Consider the following 19,938-nt stretch of genomic DNA (forward strand, 5'->3'; position numbering starts at 1 on the left):
AACAAGAATGTATTTGCAGAGGAGAGAAGACAGGTCAACTAGCTAGTAATAAAGAGTCAGGTATGGGATGGGAAATAAGCCTTGTAAGATGAAAGCAGATTTATCAGCAGAAATGACAGCAGTGATCAGAACTTTGAACTTCTAGCATTAGATAGTGAGGTTCTTACCAGTTTTTAAAGAGAAAAGACCAGGGGCTGGCATTGTAGTGTAGTGAATAAAGCTGCCGCCTGCTACACCAGCATCCCCTATGGGTGCTGGTTCATGTCCTGGCTGCTCCACTTCCAACCCAGAGTCCTGCTAATGACCTGGGAGAAGCAGCAGAAGATGGGCCAAGTGTTTGGACCCTTGACACCCACATGGGAGACCTGAATGAAGCTTTTGGCTCCTGGATTCAGCCTGGCCCAGCGCTGGCTGTTGTAGTTGTCTTGGGAGTGAAGCAATGGATGGAAGATCTCTCTCCCTCTCTCTCTGTAGCTCTTTGAAAATAAATAAATACATCGTGTTTTTTTTTTTTAAGAGAAAAGGCCATGTGATTAAGATTTACAATTATTTAAAATACTAAACTTAAGGTACAAATAGATATTATATTGAAATTTATGGCCTCATGTGTCTTTATACTTCTACATGCACTTATTCAGTGGTTCTCAGTGAACAAATGTTTTACACATCTTCCCACCATCGCCAACAGACATTTGGCCATATCTGGAGACATTGTTGGGTGCCACAGGTAGAGGCGGGGTGCCCTTGATGGAAGCCAGGGTTGCTGTAAACATTCCACAGTGTATTGCATAACTGCTCACAACAAGTCATTATCCAGTCCAAAATGTCAATGCTAAGGTGGAAGAATACTGATTTACATTTCAAAAACACTCAGTTGTCTGTTAAAACACTGAGAATCAAGTAGACTGTAAGCTGAAGGGATATTAGAAATTAAATTATTCTGAACCCTCTTTAAGCTCTTGAGCCAGATCTATAAATTAATCATCTTGCCTTAAATCACAATTTATTAGAGAAAGAACCTAAATTTGAATCATTCCCACACCTAAAGGACCAATTATAAGCACATTCATTTGATTATAAATGTCATATATATTCATATTATGCAATACATATATTTAATATTTTTGAGTTAGTTTTTATTTATTTGAAAGGTAGAGAGCTGGAGACAGAGACAGAGACAAATCTTCCCTCTGCTTGTTCACTCCTCAGATACCTGCAACAGTCAGGGCTGGGACAGCCCCACATCAGGGTCTGATAACTCAATCCAGATCTCCCATTTGGTGGCAGGGACCCAACTGTGGCAGCCATGGCCTGCTGCCTCCCATGGTGCACATTAGTAGGAAGCTGGAGCCAACACTCTTAACATGGGATGCAGGGATCCTATCCAGCATCTTAACCACTGCACAAAATGCCTGCCATGTCCTACCATTTTTTAAAAATAAAGTTATATGATGTTTTATTATTATTTTTTAAAGATTTATTTATTTGAAAGGCAGAGTTACACACAGAGAGAAGGAGAGGCAGAAAGAGAGAGAGAGGTCTTCCATCCGCTGGTTCACCCCCCACACGGCCACAACAGCTGGAGCTGAGCCAATCTGAAGCCAGGAGCCAGGAGCCAGGAGCTTCTTCACACAGATGCAAGGCTGTCTTCTACTGCTTTCACAGCCATAGCAGAGAGCTGGATCCAAAGAGGAGCAGCCAGGGCTCAAACTGGCACCCATATGGATTCCAGCACCACAGGTAGAGGCTTAGCCCACTATGCCACATCGCCAGCCCCACTTCTGTTTTAAGTGGCCTACTATGATGTGTGATTCAGTTGCTAAACATATTTTAAATAAAGCTATATTATAGATTGCGGGAGAAGGTGAATATAAAAAATACTAAAGGTATTATTTAATAGGAGGGCAGATTATGGATCATTTAATTTTTGACTTTGATAAAGATGTATAACTTGTTATAAATATAAAAGTAGCTATAGAAGACTAGGAATAGAACATATATCTTTCAATCATTTGGGAAAGAAAGCATAAAGGAACTTGCTAAAACTTGTTAAAAACAGAAAGAGAAAAACTATGTCCAAATTTAAATAAACGCACTGTGTTCAGATTTTTCTATTTGGGAACTGATTTGAATGCAACACATTTTCATGTATTTTCTAATTTTTTCTTTAACAAGGTCTAGAACCTTATAGATATCAGAAAATGAAAACAAAAGAAATTGAACAACAATCTATACAAGTTGGTGATTCCCTAAAGCAGTCTCAAGAGGTAAAGATACTTTGATAGTTAAAAAAAATTTTTTTGTGTACTTCACTTAGCTGTATTTTTTATATCTTTGTGTCCTTTAATTGGCTTCTACTCTTTTTGGCATTGAATTTAAATCTTTGCTTTGAAGCCATACTTAGGTGAATCCTGCTGTTTCTTTCAACCCTTCACATTATTCTCTCTTTGTTGTTCTTTATGCAGTTTGTTGTGCACCTAATAATTTATCCTGGGGATGTTCACATGAAAGAAAGAATTCAGGAATTCTTGAAACTTTTTGCAAATGTTTGAAAGTTGTATGGAAGAAAAATAAAATTTTTTCAATATACTTCATTTTTTTAAAAAAAGATTTATTTGAGAGGCAGAGAGAGAGAGAGAGAGAGAGAGAGAGAGAGAGAGAGAACTTGCATCCGCTGGTTTATTCCCCAAATGACTGCAACAACGACTGGAGCTGGGCTTCTTCTAGGTCTCCCAGGCAGGGACCCAAGGCCTTGGGCCATCTTCCACTGCTTTCCCAGGCACCTTAGCAAGGAGCTGGATCAGAAGTCAAGCAGCCAGGCCTCAAAATGACACCTATATGGGATGCAAGCTTTGCAGATGGCAGCTTTATCCGCTATGCCACAATGCCGGCCTTCAATACACTTCTTTTTTTTAAAGATTTATTTATTTATTTGAAAGTCAGAGTTACACAGAGAGAGGAGAGGCAGAGAGAGATCTTCCATCCAATGGTTCACTCCCCAGTTGGCCGCAATGGCTGGAGCTGCGCCGATCCGAAGCCAGGAGCCAGGAGCTTTTTCCCAGTCTCCCATGTGGGTGCAGGGGCCCAAGGACTTGGGCCATCTTCTACTGATTTTCCAGGGCATAGCAGAGAGCTGGATTGGAAGTAGAGCAGCCGGGTTTTGAACTGGCACCCATATGGGATGCCGGCGCTTCAGGCCAGGGCATTAACCTGCTGCACCACAGCACTGGCCCCTCAATACACTTCTGACAAGTAAATCTAGAATCAACATATAGAAGCTACTGGGCCATGGGTTTCAATTTGATCTGAGGAGAAATTTTTAGCAATTGAAATTTCCCAAAAATGGGATAGTTTATTTCTAGAAGTTTTGAGTTGCTTGCTAGTGTAATCAGTTAAGCATAGGCTGACCAAAAACTGTTGGCAGACATGATGAAGAGAATCGAACCATCACAGGGTAAAGGACCCTCAATATTTCTCCAGTGGTGATTCTCTGATTTTTTTAGTCTGTTTTTTCTTTCTATCTACAAATATAATTCAGTGTCTTGTTTTAGTGCCAGCCACCATGTGAGAAGTGTGATCTAGTTAAAGTGACCCAAGAAACCTAATTTTGATCTTGGCTTTGAATATTATTTCTTTGAACTTGAGCTATATAAACATTATCTATATGAACAACCTTAGCTGTTTTTGTAGGGATGGAATCTGTGAAAGATTTTTAAAAGTAAAATTTAAGATTCCTTGAAGATAACTGAGGTGGAGAACTTGTGTTCAATCCTGCCTCTACCACTTCCTGTATTTCAAAGCTATGTGTATCAGTTAACTGATGAGCTTCATTAGGCATATCTTTAAAATGAGGCTAATGTTCACCTTATAAGATTATTTTTAACACTTTGTAAAAAAGATTTATTTATTTGTTATTTATTTGAAAGGTAGATTTTCTGAGAGAGAGAGAGAGATATGTTCCATCTGCTGATTCACTCTCCAAATGGTTGCAACCAGCCACGGTTGGGCTAGGCCCAAGCCAGTAGTCTGGAACTCCATCTAGGTCTCCTCTGTGGATGACAGACACCCAAGCTATTGGACCATCTTCTTCTTTCCTAGGTGCATTAGTAGGGAGCTGAATAGGAAGTGGAGTATCCAGAACTTGAACTAGTGCTCATATGGGATGCCAGCCACACACAGGAGGCTTAACCTGCTGTATCACAACATAGGCAGTTTTATGAAATTATTCAGGGACAATAAACATAACACCTAAGAAAATTCTTGGAGTGTACTAGGTTTCAAGAATTATTAGCTGAATTTAGATAAGATATAGAATAGGGTATATTCAGGGTAACATTTTAAATAATCCCCATCACTCAGGATGATGATTTACTGGTGATCAGACATAATAATATGATGATTGATGTTGCCTGCCAAGTTGGACCTTCTTTCCTTTGTTCATGTCATTACTTGATTTTGCACCTTCAGTTCTGTTTCTGTAAAATATTTCCTATATTACATTTTCTTTTAGGTGTCCCTATAAAATTAGTTTCATTCTAAGTTTATCACCACATTGAACTATTCTGATGCTGTGCTAACATGCTTCTTTCTAGCTTGCATTTAATATATTTATTAAAAGAGAAATATTAAGAAGAATGAACTATTTTCCAAGGAGTGTGTTCCTGGGAATGAGGGCTGGGAGTGTGTTGTAATGTGTAATGGCCTTTCCCTCTGCTCAGGATCTGAAGGAAGCATCTCTCTGGAATTCCAGGAGCACCAACCTCAGTAGGAGCTCTCTGTAAGTATTTTCATTTTTTAACCTTATTAGGAAAAAAAAAGGTTTAATTTGGTCAAAAAAAGAAGGCAAAAAGTGTGTCAACATTTTTCTTTTGTTAAGCAGAATGAAAATAATTTATTTTCCATGTTTTCTTATTTTTGGCAATAGGATCTCACTGAGTACCTTTTAAGAATATAATGAAACATCCTACAGCACATTAAATATTTGCTTTTTTTGCATCCAAAAAGCATAATTGAATAATGATTGTAATATCTTTTCAGATAGATAATTGGGAATTTGCATCAAAGAGTAGAAATCCATCTGTCTCACCTAAAAAGGAAGATTTGGACTAAAGACCTGATTATGTTTATTCCTTTGTTTTTTTAAAAGATTTATTTACTTGTTTGAAAGGCAAAGTGACACACACACACACACACACACACACACACGCAGAGACAGAGAGAGAATCCTGCATCCACTGGTTCATTTCCTAAATGGCCAAAATGGCAGGAAGCCAGGAGCCAGGAGGTTCATCTTGGTGTCTCACATGGATGGCAGGAGGCCCAAGTACTTGGATCATTTTCTGCTGCTTTCCCAGGCACACCAGCAGGGAGTTGGATGAGATGCACAGCAACTGGGACTCACATCACTTCAATATGGGATGCTGGCATTCTAGGCTGCTGCTTATGTTGCTGTGCCTTGTTGGTCCCTATTTGTTAGTTTTTAAAATAAAGTTTTTCCTTTTAGTTTATGAAGTTGATTTTTTTTTATTTTTTGGTTTCTCAGTGATGTCCTAATTGTCAGAGCAATAATTCTATGAAGAAGAGAGAGAGGGAGAGGATGATGGGAAAAATAGAGAATTCCCATGAATGTAGACCATGCAGAGTATCCTCCTGAAGTTTTATTTATTCAGAGAAATAAGGTTGCAAAACCACTCAAATATTATTCTCTTTTGTTTGTAGCCTTACCTGGAATTTTCCAGTTACTTCATCAAGTGAATTATTCATGCAGCTATAAGGGACAGAATTCAAAACCATGTACTCTATGGAAGGGCCAATTCATACCAAGCAGGTAGAGGTGACCTGTAGTGTGCAGTCGGCTCTGTGCAACATGGTCTTTCTCTGGAGTGCCCATCATGGTCTCCGAGCAGGCCTGCCTCCAAGACTCCATGGACACAGGACTTTGTTCTCCCAAAGCTTCAGTACTTTGTGCTCTTGTAGAGTAGTGGGTTATTGCAGCATGAAATTAAACAATAATTGTAATTGTACTTTCTTCCCCAAGGACCTTAAATACTAGAGATAGTCTTTGAGTGCATTTATTCAGATTTGCCCGTGGCCACTTGTGCACTTGAGCAGGGCAAGTAACGATTGAAAGAGAGTTAATTTCAGCCTGTGAACATTTAGGGGCCACGTGGGCTAATGAAACTGATTTGTAGGCTTGTCCAGAGACACTCACAGACTCATTTGTAGGCTTTTGCTTTGCATAGTTCAGGAACTCTTTAGTTTAATAGATCCAGAACAATGTGAATGCAGTTAAATCTTATGTATATTGTGTGATCACATAGCTAATTAGAAAACAACAGCTTTTCAATTAGCTTAAGGCGTATACAGTAAATGTCTTTCATGCCTATCCGGTGCTCATTTTTCTATAAAAATCATTATAAGGCTGTAAATTTCTTTATCAATAAAGATAGGGACCAACATAACTGATATTTCATACCCTGTGTTATTTTTCACATCTTTTCCTTTTATCATTGAAAGATGTAAAGCAACATTATCTAAACAACTTCATTGTTTTGAACAGGTTGAGAAGTTCAGATGGAGTCGACAGTAAGTTTTTACATTTAAGCATTTTATTTTTATTTTTTTCATCTGATGGATGATGAGGTTCACTGTTTTGCTGAGACCTTCTGGTTTCTTAAATTGTAGTTATGATATTTTCCTCACCATGCAAATTAGAAAATTTGGTAGAGAAACAGAAAGTTGAATGTCTTTCTCCAGGTAAATCAGGGCCAATGTCTGGTTTAAATTTTTTTGAATTACTTGTTTTTGACTGTGATTCCCTTTCCCCCCGCCTCTGCCCTGTTGTTTAATTTTTTTCTTGTTTCCTGAGAATGAGGCCATATCCTCTGAACTCTTTCCAGCCATGCAGTATCTCCTACTGTCACTTTTGACATAGTCCTCTTTGAAATGCACTCAAATGATTGTGTGTGGATGCCTTTTCCTCTATGGTTGCATTAAGACTCTGTGTCTCAAATGGCTATTTAGGGTGGAGGCAGAGATTTTCCCTCTTTTTACTAATGCTCTTCTCTTGAGCATAGATCACTGTCGGGCACATAGTAGGTATTCAGTAAATATGTTAGCGATATGAGTAAAGTCTTATGGCTCCTTAAGTGGGGAGGCCAAATCAAAGTAGCTCCAACACACTCAGATGTCCCCACCCTTTAAATATTTCACAGTGTTTGTCTATGAAGGTCTGACTTTCCAAGTAGAACTAGTGTGTTCCATAAACCTTGGGCTACATTTCTATTATATTACTTAGCAAACTATATTATGATTACAGTTACATGGCCGTTTCTCTGGTGCATTGTATTTACCTTTCTCCAGGATAGGAACCACATCTTATTCACATCTTTCATACTTAGCATAACCCAACCTGGGGGCTGAGAAACAAAAACCCTTCCATTCTGAATTTATTTGGTAATCAAATCCATAGTCTTTTCTGCTGATCTTACTTTTCGCCAGGCACCCCCAAAGGAAGTGATACTTGCTTCTTTCCTTACCCAGCAACAAGAAGCCAGGGAGGTCTGTAAAACTGGGCTCATTATGCTGCCTACTCTATGAGGTATAAAGCAGTTGCCACCACGAGACTAAAGTTTCTCCACTTTAATTTTGACTTTATGAAATGGCAAAACTGTTGCAAAGGATTTCTCTGGAGCCTTGTAATTTAGGACTGGAGCAGATAGAGGAGAATGACTTAAACTTGGAAGGGCTGTTCCCAGCTCAGTTAAACTTGGAGGAGTGTACCCAGTGCATAGTCTTTGTGTAGCCAGACAAATTCCTTTGTGCTATGTTAGCCACCACCTCTTTTGTTTCTGATATCTGCCTCTTAATGTGTTTTTGTCATTTTGTTGTTATTTTAGTTCAGCAAAGTAGTCTACTAATAACTTGGTATTAATAATGTCTTTCCGTGGATCCTGCATCTTGGTAGGGAGCTCAGAGAATCATGCTTCTGGGATGTTGTGAAATGTGATGGGCAGCTGAGTGCCTTCTGCAACTCAGAGGTGTAATTGGTTCAGAGGAAATATATCTTTGAGGCTAATATTACCTGTCTTCCTCCAATTCCCTATATAAATATGTTTGGAAATATTACATTGATGATTGGAAGCTGTCAGGATAGATGCACCATAATGTGGCTAAAGAACATTACGCAAGCTTTTTTGAATACTGAGAAGCCATTCTGATTAACCTGTTCAATAATAATTTTGAAGGCAATATATTCATAAGCATGTATTTATCTCCAGCCAAGTAATTAAAATGCCAATCTTCTCTAAATTTCAGAGATCCCAGCCTCCTTAAAAAGCCCTCAAGAGTCCCACCATCATTATTCAGGTAGGATGCATGTGTACATAGAGGGGTCAGCTGAGCTACAGGCCTGTGACTCTGCATTTGTAAACAGAAACACCAGTGGATTCCCTATTATTGATACGGCTCCCAACATGGAAAACTGTTCACTCTGATTAGAAGAATATTCCGTTTTCTTACCTTGCTGTTGACCTGGGAAAACAATTTGTCAGGATTTAAGAGATTTAAAAAAATTCTTTGTATTGACAAGTTCCAAATTGGGAAGGAGAAAGAGCCTGGAAATCTAAACATTACCTATAAACTCCAAGCCAACCCAAAGCCAGAGGTTGTAGTGCATTGGACTGTGAAAGACAGACCTGAGAGTTGTTCTTGGAGGAAGGGTTTTGTCCCCTCACTGGGTCCTTAGTGAACAAACTCACTGAGTGAATGCCAACCCCAGAGTAAGTTCCACAAAGATGCCGAACAAAGATGTTATTAAACGAAGACGTCAAGGGTCTCGACTCTCTGAAGCAGCATCACTTCACAGTGCTCCAGTTGTCTGTTTTTCAGAGTGGGAATAATTGTACTTGCCCTTCCTGAGGAGCAGTCTGCCAAAAGGCTAGTAGAGAATTGAGAGGAAAACACTTTGAAATGCAAAGCAATATACCAACTGGACCTTTGCCGTTGGGTGATTTCTGGGGTGGGGGTGGGATGTCATTGCTGTCAGCATTGGCTGAGATTATAAAGTCTTTTAGGCCATCTAAAGCTCACTACATGAGTAAGAGCTTGTTGATGTTATAATTACCATTATTATTATATCAAGGTCATTTGTTCAGGGTCTGGCAGTTGGTTGCCTTATCCTGAATTCTCTGTGGTGAATAGTGTTGCAGTGGATTCGACACCTCATTCTAGCTCTTATAACTGGGTCTTTCAGCTCAGCAGTAATCTATTATTTTGACTTCAGCTGTCACCTTAAGAAAGCCTCTAGTGAGGAATACTGTAACACATACTGACTCTGACCTGTAGGATATGCCTCTTAACATGAAAATGCAGATCACTTGCTTCTAATTAAAAACTCGCCTTTAGCTCTCTTTGGGAAAAGAAAGTGCATTGTGCAAAATCAACAGTAGGTGTCCCCATAGCCCACAGTGCATAGAATTTGCCTTGGAAAAGGAAAAGCACAGAATGAAGACCACAGATTAAAATGACACTTAAAAGAAAGTCCCATGTCTATATGGATTAGTGTGTGATTTTATATTCAGAAGAATGCAAGTGATAGCCTGCCTCAGACCATGTTATAAAATGTCACATAAAATGTTAGAAAAACTGGAATATCCTTCCTGTTTAAGGCATGGTTTATTTTTAAAACTGCATTATAGATAACATTTTTGATCATGGCACAAATAAGGGATCTTTTAAATTAAATATGTTAGCATTATATGAATATATGGATGTGGGGAGGTTTTCTGTAAATTCAACCTACTGATGCATGCTTAAGACAGTAAATGTGTTTTTGTTTGCAGCCATTGAAAGGAATAATTTAATGAGGCTCTCTCAGAACATACCATTTACACCAATCCAACTGTTTGGTGAGTAGTGTTTCTATTTTCCTGAGGCTGGGCAAATGGAGGGGTGTAACATCTGAGTAAGTCAGTGGAGAAAACATGTGGCATCATTTTGGTTGAAAATTTCATTTTACTGATAGTTGTATGTTAGTCAGATTTCTTTCCTAAACTGAAAACTTGTTAACTGGCATGGCCGGTATTTAGGGTCAAAATCTAACGTTGTGGGGATGAGACCTATAATGAGCAGCAGTTGGGAAGAAAGCAATAAAGTTGCGCCTGCCATTCACTGACGCAAGGCTGGAAGTACATTGGGAAGAAAAGAACCAACCAACCATATATAATAAGCCCAGAAGAAAGCGATAAATGTCAATATGGTGAAAGCCAACAGGCATCTGAAGATAAATGCTTTGTATATTGTTTTTATTTGTTTGTTTTGTTTTGCATATACTAATTGCTCTTACCCCAGACCACAGATGTCATTTTTAAAGGTTGAAGTAGTCAAGTAAAAAAGTTTGCATTAGCTGAGGCTAACAGTTTCTCTGGCTGGATAAAGTGTGAGCCAACTGATGATATGACAATGTCCCCACACTGTCCTTGATCCTGATTCTCCTCACACTATTCATGTTGGGACAGACCAGGGTGGCTTATGCTTGTTAATGCAGATGCCTCCCTCTCCCACTAGGCTTCTTGCTGGTTTTGCAAATCTTTAGCTCTATTCTAAATCTTCTGGGGATTACAACTCTAAAGAGATCTTCAGCGGTATTCATCTAGGCATCAACAATAAATATTTGGAAATATGTTACTAAGCATTCCCTAGATGTGTTTATTGGTGAGGAATTAGATGTGATAGTGAGGAAATGGATTCTTTTCTTGGTAAACTAGCATGGTGTTCAGCAAAGCAAACAAAACAAAATAAAATTCAAAGCAAAGATGGAAGGAGAATGTGGTACCCAGGCTAGAATAAAGCTGTGTATGAATTGTGTTCATTCTGTTATGAGGCATTAAACAGGGTACTGGTGGAATCTAGAATCAAGATGAATGGTCCCTATTTAACAGCCTAAAAGTAGATACTGTAGAGCAGTTAAGTAGCATTTTGTGTCTAAAACTATAAGTGGATTGACTGTATCAAAAGTTCTATAGTCACTTTAGCCAAGTTAATATATTTAATCAGTCCAATTACCCAAAAAGATAAACATTATTTCCATATCCATCTTACTGATGAGGATATTGAAGTTTTAAGTAACTTGTACCAAACCACAAAAGAAGGAGGGGTGGGGGTGTGTAGTATGACCTTGGTTAATACCATCTGATTCTAGCTGAGTTAAATCATGCATGCACAGTAGGGTAACATCATCCATGTTCAATGAAAAAACCTTTTCATCTATAAAGCATAGACACAGTACATACACATATACAGTACATTTTTAATATTAATGTGACATTGGAAGGGCAATTAAAAATGTCTAATAAGACTCTTTAGGGGGATGATAATGAACAACACTAGGTTAAACTATCTCTTTAGAAGTATTTGTCTTTAACAAAAGACAACTGCTTCAATTTTTATTTTGTCCAGTTACAGTCTATGGTTAGAACAACCCGATTCTTCAAATCTCATCTGATACTTTGTCCCTTCTTCCCCTCCCACTTTTACTAAACACAGAATACCATGAAAACGTGGTCAGGCCCTTGTCCTCATTCTGTTCTATTCCCTGCTCGTCCCCTCCTCCTCAGATCATTTGGGCAACAGAACTGGTTCTGATTTGATATTTAGGATGCCATCCATGATGTAGACATGGTGCTCTTGTTGAACTCTTACTTTCGTGTCACTTTGCAGCAGGAGAAGAGGTAACTGTCTACAGACTGGAAGAGAGTTCCCCCATGAACCTAGATAAAAGCATGTCCTCCTGGTCCCAGCGCGGGAGATCTGCCATGATCCAAGTGTTGTCCCGAGAGGAGATGGGGGGGGGCCTCCGCAGAGCCATGCGAGTCATCAGCACTTTGTCTGAGGATGATGTTCTTGAGCCAGGACAGGTTTTCATTGTGAAGTCCTTTCTCCCTGAAGTTGTGCAGACGTGGTATAAAATCTTCCAGGAGAGTACAGTGCTTCATCTTTGCCTCAGGGTAAGTCTGAATCTCAGAGACCCAAAGCCCAGACAGGTCAAAGAAAAGAGATCTAACTGTGTGTCCTTCAATGCCATTATCTTTCACCCAAAAGAGAGTCTGTTATTTTTTCGTGGTGATGTTTTTTGTTACTCTTATTTTATAGGACTGTTGATTCTGGGAGTAGTGGGAGATAAGATTAAAATCACATTTGTGCACTCTCTATGAATTCTATGATCATTCATCATCACATGTGTCATAACGAACCAATATTTTGTCAATGCTTCTTGTATTGCAGGAAATTCAACAACAAAGAGCTGCTCAAAAACTAATCTATACCTTCAATCAAGTGAAACCGCACACTATTCGCTACACGCCAAGGTAAGGAAATCCTGGTCCTGTTGGCTTTCCATTTTAAATAGGAATTTCTGTCATTCTTTTCTCAGATCCATGCAAGATTCTTCAGACCCTAGAGTTGGGTTCTTTCTTCCACAGTTCTATAAGAACAGTGAAAGAGAATTCAACATCCCAGAGATACCTTAGCTTAAACTACTGCACTTAGGTGAAAGGAAAAAAGAAGTTCAAGCAGAGGTCATGACCAGCATTTAAATTATGAAACTACGACGATCCTTAGTGTGGTTTCTAATGTCTGAGAGCATTATAGCAGAAAATATTTCTATTTCAAGCATAATTTTGCCTCCCAATATCTTAAAGACATTAGGAACTTAGTAAGAATGACCTCTCATTACTTTCAACTTGGTGTAGTCATACACTTGCATTCACTTCTCAAGACAGCTCATAATCTGGTGTTGAGGTCTTGGAGTAAAGCTTTATTGTTTTATTTACAAGGAACTTTATAGAGCACAGCAAGAAAAGCTGGGTCCAGTACTCGTAAAAGAGATGGGAAGTTTTCCCAAAAGATGGGAGACAAGTAGGCATGGAGGAAAATCTCCCTATCTTTGCTTTCCAACTCTTTCATAGAAAGTAGAAATGCCGAGCGCATGTATGTTGGGGCTGCATCTGATCAGAGCTAGGTAATAGCTCCTGCTGCTGACTGTTCCGCAAGTCAGTCCTATTTTTGCTGTCTTGTGAAAGAATAATGGCCTCTTTTTCCCTCCCAGGTTCCTGGAAGTTTTTTTAATCTATTGCCATTCAGCAAACCAATGGTTGACTATTGAGAAGTATATGACAGGGGAGTTCCGGAAATACAACAACAACAACGGTGATGAAATCACTCCCCGCAACACCCTGGAGGAGCTGATGTTGGCTTTCTCTCACTGGACCTATGAGTATACTCGGGGAGAGCTGCTGGTTTTAGATTTGCAAGGTAATTGATTATGTAGAACTTGATACAACAAGCATTAGGCAAATTCAGAGGTCTTGCAAGAGCTAGGGTGAGCAATATACAGAGTTGCTCTATATAGCTTTTTTAAAAATTTTTAAAAGATTTATTTATTTGAGAAGTAGAGTTACAGACAGTGAGAGGGAGAGACAGAGAGAAAGGTCTTCCTTCCGTTGGTTCACTCCTCAGATGGCTGCTATGGCTGGCGCTGTGCCGATCCGAAGCCAGGAGCCAGGTGCTTCCTGCTGGTCTCGCATGCAGGTGCAGGGGCCCAAACACCTGGGCCATCATCCTCCACTGCCCTCCCAGGCCACAGCAGAGAGCTGGACTGGAAGAGAAGCAACCGGAACTAGAACCCGGTGCTCATAGGGGATGCTGGTGCTGCAGGCAGAGGATTAACCAAGTGAGCCACAGCACCAGCCCAAGGCATTAAAATTTTTTAACCACAATGGGGGATGATTTTTGTAGCAAAGTTCCTAGTTTCATGGCTTTGCCTTGCACTTATATTCATAATAAAACATAGGCATGTGTTTATACACATAGCAAAGTTTAAATTCATGATTTTGAGTTCATTGCCTTAGCAATTTCTAATTTAACTTGCCTTCTTTGCTGTGTCCCTTGACATGAAAGTACACACTGAGTTTGAGAGGCAACTCAGTGCATTTCCATTTAATGGAAGCGTTTGATCAACACATCTTCTCCCTATCAACACCTCACATGGGACTTATAATCCTATAGCAGAAAACAGTGTATCTCCAGCAGGCTTTCCTTGCAGGGACAGAACAAAATATGTATTAAGATCTAAGTTCAGTCCTTGGGCTCACTGAGGGGGGCTTTGGTTTGAAATAAGGGTTTTAGCCCATTATCTTTCATAGATGTCATCTCATTCAATCCAGGAAACAGTATCTTGAGGTAGATATTATGGGAGAATTAAGGCCCAGAGAGTTCAGGTAACTGCTTAAGGTTGCACAGCTACTTAAAGGGGAGTAAAGGTGCAAACTTAAGCTGATTTGACCGTCTAGGTTCTGTTCTTTCAACTGTAATATCTTTTATTCTTTAGGAGTCTCATACCCATGGTTCATTTAAACAGCTTGGGCCTTCTTCTTGTGCTCCCTGACTTTTCTAGCGCTCCAGTTCTGGAATTCTCTGCTGAAAGCCAGACGTGAAGGCTGGAGAGTGTAAAAATAAACATACAGTCCTCGTGCATTGTGAGCAGTGTCCAGTGAGACAGCTGAGCACTTGGGTTGAAATTTGTGTCGGATGCTCAAGAGTTAAATGACTCTTTAAACTACTTATAATGGTTTCTGTCCTATGAGATTTCTGTTGTTGACAGTATCAAAATACGTTTCTAATTCTCAAAATATTTGAAGAGACAATGTAAATATTTTAGGAGATAATATAAAAAAAAGTTAAAGCAACCATCATGATTCAGCTTTAAAATCAGCAAGTTCTTGATCCATGTAAACCCCGAGTACTGATGCCTGAGGCATCTATTTTTCTAGCTCAAGTTGGAGAGAGGTTGATTGTTTTCATCTGTACTTGACTGTTTTGTGCTTTGAGTTTTGGGTGGAGTTGTTTAAAAAGCAAAAACAGAAACAAACAAACAAAAAAAAAACAACCAAAGAAAAACTTTAAGGAATTAATGATGACTCTTCAGTGTGTTTTGTATTCCACTTGAATAGGTTTTTGTTTAATGATGTTTATGTTTGGGGATTTTTATGTCTCTTAGTAATCCAAAGTGACATTAAACAGAACAAATGCCATGTTGATAGTCTTGGGGGAAAAAGGGAATTAACTTTATTCTTTTGCTGGGCAATTATGTGAATTGCAGAAATAGGCCACTCCAAATAAACCATGTTAAAACACTGACCTTCAAAGAAGAGAAGAGTAGACATCACAGAATGAGCGTGATGAAATTCAAGATACTTATCGGAGAGTTTTAACCAATTGGTTAGGCCTGAATTTATGAAAGAACATGCATCTTGTAATAGTAATTGTAAACAGTTATATTGCTAGTGGTACTGTTAGCTAACACTTACTAAGTACTTATTTTGTGCCAGACACTTGGCTAAGGAGTTATTTGCATTATCATATTTAATCCAAACCATGTTGGAAAGAAAAAATGGGAAACATTAATATATTTTAAAAATTGCTTAATGGTGTTTGGTCTGACTTTGTATTTAATTTATTTGTATTTCTGGCCTTTGGAGAGATGATGTGCCATGTCCGGGTGGTAAGAGTGGAGGGTGGGAGGCTCAGGGGCAGTAGCTGGAAGGAGGGAGAGCCTTGCTGTGTCAGTGCCAGGCTCTGACTGTTGGCTTCACTATGAATTAAGTGATGACCTGGAGGAATGATTACCTTGAGTCCCACTTTCCTCATTTGTAAATTGGCAAAATAGCATTATGCACTTCCGTTATAGGGCTATTAAGGGGCTGGGATAAAACAAGCCCATTGTTCAATAAGCTCTCAACTTATTATTGTCATAGTTTTAATTCTATGTGGCTCTTTAATCTTCATTTGTGAGGGGTCTGCCCTGAACTCTGTGGTCTTGGTGGTCCTGAAGGAAGACTTCCAAGGCTGGCTTCTGTAGAAGGCCCTTCCCCACTTGCTTTGGCTTTCCAGTTAGAGAGAAAGAAGGAGTCAGGAAAACTCAGGCAGCTGCTTCTTTTAGTTTCTCCATTTCTTTACTTTCTTCCAAGGGAGTGCTCATCGTTAGCCTAGAAGCTGCCACACCCAGCCACAAAGCTGAATCTAAGGAGAGGCTTGACTGATTTTCAATCATTTGTAATTATACTGAAGTTTTCCGGTCTTTTTTCACTTAAAATCCTACAAGTGAGGGCCTGAATCATCATCATTACACTTGAAATCTAACATTTAATTCCCAGCAATGGAAATTATAATCAATTTCATTTCAAATGACAGTGGTTTGTAGCATTTTTTTCTTAGCTCATTATATTTTTCAAAGGACTTTCGGAGATATGGTATTAACTTTTTATTCATCAAGGCAGCTTCTAGAATAAGTCAGCATTAGCATCAACAACATTGTCATGAACTCTGCTGCTACAAAGATAAATTCTGTCCACATATGTAGAAGTTCATTGATGTATCCAAAGGTGTTTGAGATCAGAATGTAACACAGGCTTTTACTGTGCTGAAATTGATAAAGAGATACCACTGGGAATTTTAGATGTTAATGTGGTTTATTTTTTCCATGCTTTCCAAAGACCAAGTAGAATATGTGGGCAGGAGGACCTCTGATGTTAACATTTGCTGGTGGGTGGGTGATTCCTGTGTAGCTTGGTGACAGGGGGTGGGGCTGGTGCATCAAGCTTCTATGAATGCTGATAGCATTATTGGTACTCTAGGCTACTCTCCTAGCCCACACTTTGTAAGGCCATTCTGGCATTTGAGGGTTCTATAATGTTTATTTAGTAGTTACACTTTGACCTGTCAGATGGGGCTGGAGTAGAGATGTTAGTGGACACTCTACTCTCATTCTTAGACAGGGGTCTGTTTGTCAAGGAGCCTGGTATTTAGGGAAATGAGATAACCAGAAACATAATTCTTAGATTCTTACCAGTGGCAGGGAAATAAAATTTCACTTAGCAAAAGATTCTTGATAAAATAAAGATAATAAAGAATAAAATTAACATTTTTTTAAGCTTTATATGGGTCAGACACTGCCTGGAATGGTTGTGTTCATTTAATCCTTCCAGTTATTCTAGAATATAAGGCCCATTGTAATTCACATTTTGAAATGACTAAGATTCAGAAAAATTAAAGAAGTTATTCAGGTCCCACGATTAGTAAATAATAGAGCCGTGAGTGGAACCAATGTCCATTGGCTTCCTTCTCTGTAACAAGCAACAATATTGTAAGTCAACAGGAGCTGATGTGATTTCAATACTTTTCTTTTCCCTACAAAACTTCCCCTTTCCTCAGTGGACATGATGTCTTTATGTTCTGCACATATTATTATAACTCAGACTTCAGCCTAAAGCTTTCATAATTGTTGAGAAATTTTAGGCTTAAGGTTAGGCCTGTGGCTGAAACAGGTAAAAGGTTTGTAGCCTTGAGTCTTGCTGTTGATGGATTGTGAATCTCCTTCTACCTGTCCTGTTTATTTACTGCATGGTTAAGAAACACACCATCTCTATAGTTCCTTCTTATACAAAGAATCTTCAAAAAGTTCATGGAAAATGCATATTGTGAAAAAACTCTCAATGGATTTCAACATTTTGGTACCAAAATAAGCTCTTCCCAGGTGCATTAACAGGGAGCTGGACTGGAAGTGGAGCAGCCAGGACTCGAACAGGTGTCCATATGGGATGCCAGCATTTAAGGCCATAGCTTAACCTGCTTTACCACAGTGCCAGCCCCCGAAATAAACTTTTAATTCCATTTTCCACAAACTTTTTGAAGTATCGTCATATACATAAAAGTATAAAGAGTCCAGCTTCTTCCTTTGGTTCTTTCTTTATAAGGAGTAGTGCTGAGCCAGCACATTTTGCATCCTTTGTCCTGTCCTTTCCCAACTGAAAAGCAATGGCAAAGAGATTATAAGCCAGGGGTTCTTTAAAGGGTTTTTGGGTAGAATTCAGTGTCTGTGAACTTTTATGAGAAAAAAAAATCACAACTTTATTTTCATTAACCTGTAACTTAAATTCATCATTTCCTTCGATTATGTGGTAGACCACAAACTGCAGTGGTATTGACAGTACCTATGACTGTTTACAATAGAATTTAGAGATAGTAGCATAACACAGCACAATGTTGGCAGACATCTCAAAACAATTGCTTGTGTTTATCAAAAACCTGCTTTATTTTATAGTGGTTAATAGGCTTATGCTAGATCCTTCCATTTGTATCAGTAAAGAAACATATATGTTCCAATACAGCAATTTGAAAAAATTTTGATAATTGTATTTTAATTGCATTGGTTTCCATTATAAACCCATGTATTTAAATTATGTATTTTAAGCCATTACTAACTTCACCAGAATGACAAAGAGAGTCATGACACAAAAAAAGTTGAAAACTTCTACTCCAAGCACTGCTGTACTCTAGGTTATTCACTTAAGGAATTCAGTTTCTTAGGGGAAAAGTCTATATGGATTACATTTTCTTCTTAAAGGTTTGACATATTGTGAAACATACAGACCACAGCAAAAACGTTAAAAAATACTGACTACAAAACATGAATTTTTTTAAAACTTTTATTTAATGAATATAAATTTCCAAAGTACAGCTTATGGATTACAATGGCTTCCCCCCATAACGTCCCTCCCACCCGCAACCCTCCCCTTTCCCACCCTCTCCCCTTCCATTCACATCAAGATTCATTTTCGTTTCTCTTTATATACAGAAGATCAGTTTAGCATACATTAAGTAAAGATTTCAACAGTTTGCTCCCATACAGAAACATACAGTGAAAAATACTGTTTGAGTACTAGTTATAGCATTAAATCTCAATGTACAGCACACTAAGGACAAAGATCCTACATGAGGAGTAAGTGCACAGTGACTCCTGTTGTTGACTTAACAAATTGACACTCTTGTTTATGGCATCAGTAATCACCCTAGGCTCTTGTCATGAGCTGCCAAGGCTATGGAAGCCCCCTGAGTTCACTGACTCTGATAATTTTTAGACAAGGCCATGGTCAAAGTGGAAGTTCTTTCCTCCCTTCGGAGAAAGGTACCTCCTAACATGAATTTTTTTCAACAAGTAGACATACATAACAATGTTGTAAATTTAATGTGATGTAAGAATAATCTCCCCAGAGAATCAAAATTTTTCAAGCAAAGAGAACAAATGCTGAATAGAGAAGCTGAGAAATTGTTGAGTTGTGCTCAAATGGTACAGTCACCTGTCTAACTGGCTTACCTGAAATGTTACTCAGAAATCGGTCTCCTTGGTACTTGTATTTTATAACAGAGACCCACTTTGGGTGTTGATCCATGTTTTGATAAATTTTAGCTTCAAATTGCACCTATGCTGTGTTTTTAAGCTTTGATGTGATCTTCTGAAAAGTACATTTTACTGAAGACCAGAAAAGTACACATAACATAAACATACAGCTCAAAGAATTCTCACAACTGAACACACAGGTGTAACTGGCTCTCAGATCAAAAATTGGTGTCATTTTTATTCTGTTGCTTATAAATTATATATATATGTGTGTGTATATATATATTGCATTTGATGTGCCTTTTATGGGGCAGAGCTGTACCTGCAAAACCACACAGCACTGTGCACCTTGCTGAGCACGGACAGGGTCCATCTAAGATCATCAACAAGGGGAAGAACACAAGCTACAGCTCAGCTTTAATCCTGTGAGAATCACTTAGGGGCTGTGCAACCTTTGGCAAATTAATCTCTTTGAACATCTATGTACTCATTGATGTAAATGAGGATAAAATGTTAGATGAGAATATGAACATTCTTTTCTTTTATGTTGGTTGAGAATTAGAGAAAATAACATCAGAATGTCTAGTATATACAAGTGGTAAATGAATGGCAGATGCCGCTCTTGGTAACTCTTGGTAACACCCCACTAAAACATTCATTTGTGGTTTAGAAGTTTATTATAACAGAAGGGGTTGGGTGTGACA

General features: G+C 38.7%; 1 protein-coding gene across 5 annotated transcripts in view; it reads left to right on the plus strand.

Moving 5' to 3' along the window:
- The window catches only part of TRPM6 (transient receptor potential cation channel subfamily M member 6), a 153,983-nt gene that overhangs the window by 118,602 nt on the left and 15,443 nt on the right, over positions 1–19,938 (plus strand). For 4 of the 5 annotated variants that reach the window (XR_007919772.2, XM_051846594.2, XM_051846587.2 and 1 more), the window contains 8 exons: positions 2,176–2,267; positions 4,719–4,777; positions 6,560–6,585; positions 8,317–8,367; positions 9,843–9,908; positions 11,719–12,005; positions 12,283–12,365; positions 13,106–13,311. Coding sequence is in view for 3 of the 5 variants with exons in the window: in XM_051846594.2 (XP_051702554.2) it covers positions 2,176–2,267; positions 4,719–4,777; positions 6,560–6,585; positions 8,317–8,367; positions 9,843–9,908; positions 11,719–12,005; positions 12,283–12,365; positions 13,106–13,311 (870 nt within the window). In the remaining 2 variants the exon portion in view is untranslated. Of the gene's footprint in view, positions 1–2,175; positions 2,268–4,718; positions 4,778–6,559; positions 6,586–8,316; positions 8,368–9,842; positions 9,909–11,718; positions 12,006–12,282; positions 12,366–13,105; positions 13,312–19,938 lie in introns of those variants that run through there. The other variant, XR_007919781.2, reaches the window with a different exon arrangement.

Source organism: Oryctolagus cuniculus, chromosome 1, assembly GCF_964237555.1.
Source record: "Oryctolagus cuniculus chromosome 1, mOryCun1.1, whole genome shotgun sequence".
Lineage (NCBI taxonomy): Eukaryota > Metazoa > Chordata > Mammalia > Lagomorpha > Leporidae > Oryctolagus > Oryctolagus cuniculus.